The sequence below is a fragment of the Haliotis rufescens genome, unplaced genomic scaffold (assembly GCF_023055435.1).
Source record: "Haliotis rufescens isolate VD_foot unplaced genomic scaffold, xgHalRufe1.0.p SCAF_13, whole genome shotgun sequence".
NCBI lineage: Eukaryota > Metazoa > Mollusca > Gastropoda > Lepetellida > Haliotidae > Haliotis > Haliotis rufescens.
Window position 1 is genome coordinate 6,905,631 of NW_025963813.1, and position 10,594 is coordinate 6,916,224.

The 10,594-nt window shown below is 39.3% G+C and overlaps 1 protein-coding gene across 1 annotated transcript; it reads left to right on the forward strand.

The window, feature by feature from the left end:
• Positions 1 to 388: 388 nt before the first annotated feature.
• On the forward strand, positions 389 to 9,142 carry LOC124119755. The gene is made up of 7 exons (XM_046482389.2): positions 389 to 502; positions 1,707 to 1,902; positions 2,606 to 2,748; positions 3,152 to 3,293; positions 3,801 to 3,937; positions 4,950 to 5,097; positions 7,818 to 9,142. Exons 1-7 carry the CDS (start codon positions 472 to 474, stop codon positions 8,104 to 8,106), a joined length of 1,086 nt encoding a protein of 361 aa, XP_046338345.2. The 5' UTR covers positions 389 to 471; the 3' UTR covers positions 8,107 to 9,142.
• Positions 9,143 to 10,594: the final 1,452 nt, after the last annotated feature.

Genomic DNA, 10,594 nt, shown 5'->3' on the forward strand with positions numbered 1-10,594 from the left:
TATCATAAATCTTCAGGAATATATTACAGAAATACATATCATCATATACTCTGACATATAAAAAATATTAAACTATTCATGATAACCTTCCAGCGTTATATCCTTGTCCAATTACACAAAAAATCCATTTATTTCTCTGCATCGCAAGCGTTCAGCTTCAACAATCATTGATACCTACAGCCATGTACATAAGACGGGCGCCTAGTCCTTGGCGTGACCAGATGATATTTTCCTCAAGGCTATTATCTAATGCGGAAGAAATCAATAAATTAACCCGACAGCAACCCCATTTTTCTATTCAATCATACACGTTACATGACAGGCCCTGGAGTTAAAAATCTTTTAAGTTTCATTGGTTCACAAGATGTGACGTTTCGTGTTCAGATAAGAATCATAATGCTAATCTATGGAAAACATAAATAGCCTGAATCAGAAGTGAGGTTGTAAATCTTGATCACGTACACACATTTCATGGCCATCAACATGCTGCGGGTGCTAATTGGTAAGTACGTTAAATGTATTGGAAATTAATTGTTTCTTTATTACACTTGCCGCACCCTTATTGCGCTATATATATATATATATATATCAAGTCTGAGTGTATTTTGTTAAGGCCATAAGACCAATTAATACAGAGGTTAGATAAATACTTCGAGCAGGACTTTTTGGGGGCCAAAATGGACATAAGAATCACAACAAAAAATTCCGCCTAGCCTCTTATGTTATTATTTTGACGATATTTTTGCAAAGGGTTCATGTTCATATTTTTCGTCTTTTTTTATGTCACTATTTTATCTCAAAAACAAGGTACAATAAGTATAGCCTATTTTTGGTCTTCCCCACCGTACTATTGCTGGAATATACGCCACACTCACTAACTCAGAACTACCGGTCTGTAACTTACTGTATCAACAATATTTCATAAGGGATTGTCGGTGAAACATTTCTTTACAGTTTCACAAACAAATACCCACACACAATGCATAAAACTGTTGACTGTATTAACAAGTGTCTGTTCTTGTGATACAAATGTCCCGCTGATGGTCCTATTCGGATGTCGAGATCCGATATTCCTGTCCATGTGTTCAAGTGGAGACGCTGAGTTCCGTTGTTGCAACTTTTCGTAATTGACTACATTATGTGAACTAAAAAATGTTTTGCGCTTTTATCTCATGAAGCACCAAAGTATCGTCTCGCATACTAATTTCCACCAATATATATCCTGTTAAACAACTTGATTTCCTTTAATATTCTGTTTTAAGCGAAAGTAATAGCAGAGAAGGTTTGGATTTAAGACAACTTGTAGAATTAACATCAGATGTAGTGCGTAAGTGGGTAAATGAGTGAGTTGGGTTTAACGCAGACTTAAACAGTATAACAGTTACATTATCACAGCGTGTCAAGCAAGTGTGAGACGAAAGCATGACGTGAAGCAGTTATTCGACTTTGCCATGTTGGAATATCCCTCAATCACTTTTTGGTGCTGATAAATCGATCATCATTATCAGGGCTAATCAGGGATTCGAACCCACGAAAACAGAAACGCATAAGGGACGCAACTCTCCCGAATTATAACATATATATAACGGAAAAAGATTACTTACAACAAGCAAGTCATAAAAAGCTCTTAATGCAAGACGTTGGTATGAAAGACTAACCGTGCCAAACGTAACGATTGTTATTCAAATACCTTCTTCTCTCAACAGTGATAGCGGCAGTGTCCGCGTTAAACCTTGTGGTAGCCCAGTCTCAGCAACAATGTCAGACAGTTTTCCTTACCCAGTTCTACCAGTGTATACAGAACGTCACGCTCAACCCACAACATCTACTCTACTTCACAAGAAACGGGACAGTTGGCACTCAACCACCAGACATGGCTGTATTTCAGGACCAAGCTTGTGGGTGCGTGCGCATTTTTATTTTATGTCCTTTTAGAGAGGCTGTGATTAAATGTTGTTTTCGGCTCGGCCAGCAATATTTAACATATATCACAGAGACCACTGAATACAGAAAAGTAATTGCATAGCAGCATAAGCATCAACACACTTCCAACTTGCACAAAGCCATCTTAGCGCTTCCACGACAGTAACTCCCGTACTTTAAGAAAGATACGACAGCCGCAGCGCTAAGATCGTTTTGTGCAAGCTGGCAAAGGTAATTCAGAAGGCGGCCATGTGTAGCATAGGGATATACAGTAAACTACGTTTATAACGAACACGCTTATAACGAACTGACCGATATAACGAACTTAGTTTTAGTCCCGGCCATTTGTTAAATATATGATGCATATATGCATATAACGAACTACGGTTATTACGAACTTATATTAGTGGTCCCTTTGAGTTCGTTATAACCGTAGTTTACTGTAACGACTTGTCGTAAGAGTCACCTGATGGGATCAAGTGGTCATGCATGACCTGAATGACACTAGGTTACCGTGTCCCTACCTGGATCGTTGCTCATGTTATCAACCCCCGGTTCGCCTGTTTCAGACTTCAATTACGGCAAAAATAACACCCATTCTCTCGTCGTCTCATGATCAACATTCCATTTAAATGAAATATTACATCAAATAACTTTCCAATTAAATATGCTTGTGTTTCAGTCATCAGACAAACATTTTCAACTGTTCCCTCAGAGTCAGGGATACTTTACTCAATAACTCAGCCTGCCCCCTGGCGGAGAAAAGTTCCATAACCAACTTCTTCGGTAGCATATTCCAGCCGTACGACATTCTCTGTGCCCACCGTAAGTATTTAGTACCATGAGGCAAATCAGAGAGCTCTCAACATCACGAGGCTCAAGCTGACATCGTTCCCTGAAGGAAGATAATAATTATGTTCCTGTCTTTATTAGGGTAGCAAACTGAATTACCATATTCATGACTGAGGTAAACTGAATGTGTTTTATTTTTTATTTTGGGTATCAAACGGAGATTTGATACCAGTGAGTTTAAAAAACAATTAAAGGTCTTTAGTCGGAATAAGACTTTCACTTTCTCCAAAGAAAGACATGTTTTGTAAAAATAGTATATAACAAAACTTGTGTATTATACTCTAGAAATTCAAAAAGCTGAACGCTGAATTAGTTCGACCAGTGCATGGGTAGGACAACAAACCTAAATGGCTTAATGATATCTCATCTTGTGCAGCATGCCGGTTTTCACTCGTGGACAAACTGAGGGGGTGTTATTCCGAATCCGATCTGGATGCGGATCTGTTTATGCCCAACAACTCTCGGCCCGGGGGCAACATGATGGGAGACACTTTGGTGGAAGTGGATGCGTTTTGCAAGTAAGGACAAACTGACTTTATCAGAATATCTAAACATGGACGCAAAAAAGACAAGTTGTAGTGTATCAAAGAAAAAGTGTGCTCAATGGTCTGGTGACCTGTTCGTACCTCATTATCGACGTGATAATTCTTGTTTTCTGTCATCATTAACTTATAGACTAAAGTACATCATACAATTTGAGTGAAAACATTCAAGTTAAACAAAGTGGCATTTGAATTCCAACTGCCCGGACTCAAATCTTGAACAATCATTTAAGTAAAATTATACCAAAAATGTTAATATTTCATAAGGTACTAGGAAGTGTGCATATTTTTAAATTAACGCTGAGGGAGTTGTAAAAAAGTACATGCTTATTCAAGGAGTTAGCCCCTCTGTAGAAATTTAAAATTTAAAATTCATATGTATTAACATATATTTATATTTGACTTTATGTCCATAAACTTGACACTGATCTTCCAAAACTATTATTTGTCAGGATATATGCTTGAGATTTCTTTCTTTCACAGAATGCGAAACCCGCTTGTTCAGTGTATGAAGAGAGAACAGAGAGTATGTCCTGAATCTCCAATTGTCATGCGCAACATCGGCCTTGACCTTGATTCTCTCGATAAAACTGTCAACGTCCTTTGCCTCCACCCAAAAGGTAATGTGAATGAATGATACAAGTTAAATGATTAATGTTGAAATCATCGGGATTCAGGAGACTTTCATTCGGTATTCTCCACATTAAGTTTATACATTATGAACGTGTTGTACTATAATACTGTACAATCAACTGACTTGAAACTCCCGTGTCACTGACCCATGATTGTGAGTTTCGTTTAACGCCGCATTGGACTGTATTTGAATGACACAACGGCTTGTCAGCTTGACGTTGGGCGAAAGCCCTCAGTGATGCAGATTCTTAGCCGTGTAACAATTTGGTAACACCTACGAGCACGACCAGGGTGGGACAAAGCAGGAACAAATATCCGGGCGAATATGCATCTCTCCATCAGTGGTCTGCCTTGATGTCAGTCGGTCATCTTTGTGTCCCTGTACTATAATCCCCTATAATCTGGTTTCCACTGCCAGTGTCTCTTGCTGAGCATTGTATTTTGAGCGTTTTGTGAAATTAATAGACATTTTCTAACAGTTTCCTTACCCTTTATCCCAGAATGGTTCCATTCACTTCCAGTATCCCTACCCCACCCCCACCCCCATCCCCACCCTAACCCCAAAGAACCCCTTAAGCCCCCAGAAATGGTTCCATTGTCTATCAGTGTCCCTGCACTTAACCGCTGACATGGTTCTATTGCCTCCCGTATCATTATAGGGGCGATCGGGTAGCCTTGTGGTTAAAGCGTTCGCTCTTCACGCCGAAGGCCCGGGTTCGATTCCCGACATGGGTGTGAAGTCCGTTTCTTGTGTGATGTTGCTGGACTATTGCTAAAAGCGGCGTAAAACCATACCCACTCACGTCTCATTATACTTAACCACTGAACTGGTTCTCTTGTCTTTAATTATCCTGCCGTATTTTTGTTAGTCTGCAATACTAACTGCCTCGTGAAACTATTGAGAGTTTGTGTCACTCGCAGTTTTAGCAGTACTTTCCTGATCACAAACCTTCTAGATTTACAGAGCTTAACCCCAGGAATGGTTCTCTTGACTTTCAGTGTACCTGGACAGTCTCGAGTGTTTCTCGTCTCCGACCCGGGATGTCCAGATGTGCATGCAGAGTCAGAACCAGAAAGTGGTTGAGCTGGGTCTGACGGCGGAGCAGCAGAAGATGCCCCAGAATGAGTTCCTCGTCAACTTCTGTCGGTAGGTTCAATCTCACTGACTAATGGACACAACTCAATGGTCACTGCAGAGCCAAATGGTACACGTACTATCACGCAAATTAACAGAAACATTGAAGCCAGATGGTAAGTACCATCACACAAATACTAAAATACATTGGGGCGGTCGGGTAGCCTAGTGGTTAAAGCGTTCGCTCGTCACGCCGAAGACCCGGGTTCGATTCCCGACATGGGTACAATGTGTGAAGCCCATTTCTGGTGTCCCCCGCCGTGATATTGCTGGAATATTGCTAAAAACGGCGTAAAACCATACTCACTCACTCACTCACTAAAATACATTAATGCTAGATGATAGGCAAATCTTAAAAGTCTACAGACACTTTGAAGCCAGAGGGTAGGTACCATCACACAAATACATATACACATCAAAGCCAGATGATAGGCACAAACTCACAAGTCTACCGACACTTTGAAGCCAGATGGTAGGTACCATCAAACAAATCAATTGATAAATTAAAGCCAGATGGAAGGTACCATCACACAAATCAATTGATACATTAAAGCCAGATGGAAGGTACCATCACACAAGTCAATTGATACATTAAAGCCAGATGGTAGGTACCATCACACAAATCAATTGATACATTAAAGCCAGATGGTTGGTACCATCACACAAATCAATTGATACATTAAAGCCAGATGGTAAATACAATCACACAAATCAATTGATATGCTAAAGCCAGATGGTAGGTACCATCACACAAATACTAAAATACATTAATGCTAGATGATAGGCAAATCTTAAAAGTCTACAGACACTTTGAAGCCAGAGGGTAGGTACCATCACACAAATACATATACACATCAAAGCCAGATGATAGGCACAAACTCACAAGTCTACCGACACTTTGAAGCCAGATGGTAGGTACCATCAAACAAATCAATTGATAAATTAAAGCCAGATGGAAGGTACCATCACACAAATCAATTGATACATTAAAGCCAGATGGAAGGTACCATCACACAAGTCAATTGATACATTAAAGCCAGATGGTAGGTACCATCACACAAATCAATTGATACATTAAAGCCAGATGGTTGGTACCATCACACAAATCAATTGATACATTAAAGCCAGATGGTAAATACAATCACACAAATCAATTGATATGCTAAAGCCAGATGGTAGGTACCATCACACAAATCAATTGATACATTTAAGCCAGATGGTAGGTACCATCACAAAAATCAATTGATGCATTAAAGCCAGATGGTTGGTACCATCACACAAATCAATTGATACACTAAAGCCAGATGGTTCGTACCATCATACAAATCAATTGATACATTAAAGCCAGATGGTAGGTACCATCACACAAATCAATTGATACATTAAAGCCAGATGGTAGGTACCATCACACAAGTCAATTGATACATTAAAGCCAGATGGTTGGTACCATCACACAAATCAATTGATACATTAAAGCCAGATGGTAGGTACCATCACACAAATCAATTGATACATTAAAGCCAGATGGTTGGTACCATCACACAAATCAATTGATACATTAAAGCCAGATGGTTGGTACCATCACACAAATCAATTGATACATTAAAGCCAGATGGTCGGTACCATCACACAAATCAATTGATACATTAAAGCCAGATGGTTGGTACCATCACACAAATCAATTGATACATTAAAGCCAGATGGTAGGTACCATCACACAAATCAATTGATACATTAAAGCCAGATGGTCGGTACCATCACACAAATCAATTGATACATTAAAGTCAGATGGTTGGTACCATCACACAAATCAATTGATACATTAAAGCCAGATGGTAGGTACCATCACACAAATCAATTGATACATTAAAGCCAGATGGTTGGTACCATCACACAAACAATTGATACATTAAAGCCAGATGGTAGGTACCATCACACAAATCAATTGATACATTAAAGCCAGATGGTTGGTACCATCACACAAATCAATTGATACATTGAAGCCAGATGGTTGGCACCATCACACAAATCAATTGATACATTGAAGCCAGATGGTAGGTACCATCACACAAATGAATTGATACATTGAAGCCAGATGGTAGGTACCATCACACAAATGAATTGATACATTGAAGCCCAATGGTCGGTACCATCACACAAGTCAATTGATACATTAAAGCCAGATGGTAGGTACCATCACACAAATCAATTGATACACTAAAGCCAGATGGTAGGTACCATCACACAAATCAATTGATACACTAAAGCCAGATGGTTGGCACCATCACACAAATCAATTGATACATTAAAGCCAGATGGTCGGTACCATAACACAAATCAATTGATACATTAAAGCCAGATGGTAGGTACCATCATACAAATCAATTGATACATTAAAGCCAGATGGTCGGTACCATAACACAAATCAATTGATACATTAAAGCCAGATGGTAGGTACCATCACATAAATCTATATAAACTTTGAAGCCGGATAGAAGGTGCAGTCATACAAATCAGTATACACTGACGCCAGAAGGAAAGTGCCACTCATACACATTGAAGCAAGAGGGTAGTACACTCTCAAAAAGTCAACAGACACATTGAAACCAGAACCAATTCACGTTTTAAATGTTTACGAAATTGAGGGTGAGATGGGTCACATGACAATATGCATGGGTATTTCAATAGGGCGAAGGTATCCGCCACTGAGTAAGAATGATTTTTTTCAACAGAATTCGTCTGGAGCATGTCAAGTGCGACCTAGATGCGTGGAGGAAGCATACCCTAGATACCTGCAACCCAGCGGTTATAGGTATGAAGACGGAGCTAGACTGTAAACTCATGCCGGCAGAATGTAAAACGGCGTTAGGAGATCAGTATCAAATGGTGTGTGCTGATGATAAATTTAACACTCAACATAGGGATAACTATGGCAACGGTACCACCAGATGTACAACTAGTTCCATTTTGTATATAGTGCTCACGTGGATTACGCTTTCATCCTTGATCAACTTAGTGTGACATTGTATATAGATTTTGAACTATCCTGTTGTATACAACTGGCATCATATTGAATAATGAACCACAGAGTCGAAAGTAACAGCGAAATCTCGTTAATCCGGACCCCCTTTGTTAGTCGGACAATTCGGTTAGGAGCGCCAACATCAAATTAAAGGTTTTACTCTTTCATTGTGATCCGTTAATCCTGACGAATTCAGTGAGAGTTTCACTGTAATATTAATCATGATTCGGCCATTAGACTTCAAATTGAACACTTTTAAGACATGACGAATGGAGGTTTTGAACGAAGGAAATATAATTATACGATCAATTTGAAAATGACCGAAGTGGCGAATGACCAGATAAAAGAGTCATGTATACGAGGTAACATCCTGTTGGACACATGGTAGCGTTCCAAAGAGTAGGAGCGGCGGGGTAGCCTAGTGGTTAAAGCGTTGGCTCGTCACGCCGAAGACCCGGGTTCGATTCCCCACATGGGTACAACGTGTGAAGCCCATTTTCCGGTGTCCCTCGCCTTGATATTGCTGGACTATTGCTAAAAGCGGCGTAACACAACACCGACTAAGTCCAAAGAATAATCGTCCAGAAGGTGTGGTGTCCGGATTAACGGGGTCCGGATTAACAAGGTTTCACTGTACACCATTCAGTATCCATCATGTCGGCCGTGATTCCTGCCTTTCTCTCACACTGATATTTGAGTTATATATTTTTTCTCAATGGTGTAGGACTGTACTTTGCAAACACCAATAACGTTTGCACTTCAATGTCACTTTACATTCATCATATTGTCTCATTTCATTATTTTTGCTTTCTTAAATGCAGGGAGAACTGTCTCATAAATAGATGTGTATGTTTGTGTTGAGACCATTGGTCAAGTTTGTTTTGTTTTCGGGGGAACTGAATGTTATCATTCAACAGCTCCCATTGTCCACTTCCTGTGTAGCATTGCAGGACGATGTTGAATGTATTGCATTAATATGATAGAATATTTAGTTTTGTAACTTTATAACTCAAGAAAATAAATATATTTCACATATGTTGTCTTGTTTCAATGTTTATTTAGGAGATATCGCTCATTATGAAGCTAAGGTTATGACGTCACAGTGGTGTATAGAAAATCACCAAATAGTAAGCTCTCTGTTGTCCTCAAAACTTGAAATACATTCCTTTTGTAGATTCCCATCGTGTTTTCTGTTCTATATGTTTTGCCACAAATCCTCTGAATATTGTAGTAACAGTAAATTTGCATTTTATAGCCAATGATTGTAGATTTATTATTTAAATATGCCTACCGACAATGACTGTAATAGTACTATACTAAAAATATTAGCTTCCGTGGTGATGCGGCCGTCAAAAGGGCTGTTTCAATCAGATGGGGGTTAATTGTAATTTGACACCTCTGATTGAGTGTTTTCCAAATTCATTGTAGAATATCTATTTATCGCTCGATTTGGGTGACTATTTGGGAAATTTTATTATTGCAAAGGTATTGTGCGTGACAGTATTGCTAAAGTTAAATCACTATTGTAATAATATCATGATAGCGCGAAACACCAAAAAAGATAACATTGCAATGGCTGCACCCCTATTTCAATAGTATCGTAATCCTGTAAATCACTATTGGGATATATGGTATTGCTTAGTTGAATCACTATTGTAATGATATCATGATTGTGTGAAACTCAGTTAGAATAAGGGGGCGGTCGGGTAGCCTAATGGTTAAAGCCTTCGCCCGTCACGCCGAAGACCCGGGTTCGATTCCCGACATGGCTACAATGTGTGAAGCCCATTTCTGTTGTCCCCCGCCGTGATATTGCTGGAATATTGCTAAAACGGCGTAAAACCATACTCACTCACCACTAGGATAATATTGTAATGGCTGAGCCACTATTGCAATAGTACCGTGACAGTGTAAAGAACTTCTGGGATAATATTGCAGCAGTTGATTCACTATTATAATATTATCGTGATAGTGTTAATAAACACGACAAAACACTTTCCATAAACATAATAATTTCTGCTGAGAGCAAACATAAATGTATGATTCTGACTACATCATGAACAGGTGTCTATGAATCATTATCAAATATGATGACACCAGGTGCTCGCGAAAAGATAAGGTTATCCTCACACACACACACACACACACACACACACACACACACACACACACACACACACACACACACACACCCGGCACCCGTCAAAAGCACATGCAAAGGCAAGTAAATTGTTCACCTGAAAAAACACGGGAACATATATATACGAGCAGAAGTTCTGAGTCACCTGAAAAAGCAACAGATTTTTGGAAGCCTACGTCTATTTGACCGTTATTGAACGATTAGATTGAACTCTACGGAGCGAATGCGACTTGCACAAAGAAGTGTTTTTTTGAAAGAGTTACCCTGGCGACGTGCCATTTCATTACGCCAAAGTCATGTCATACTGATAATCTTATTTATGAAGCAGCAAACTTGAAGAGAAAATT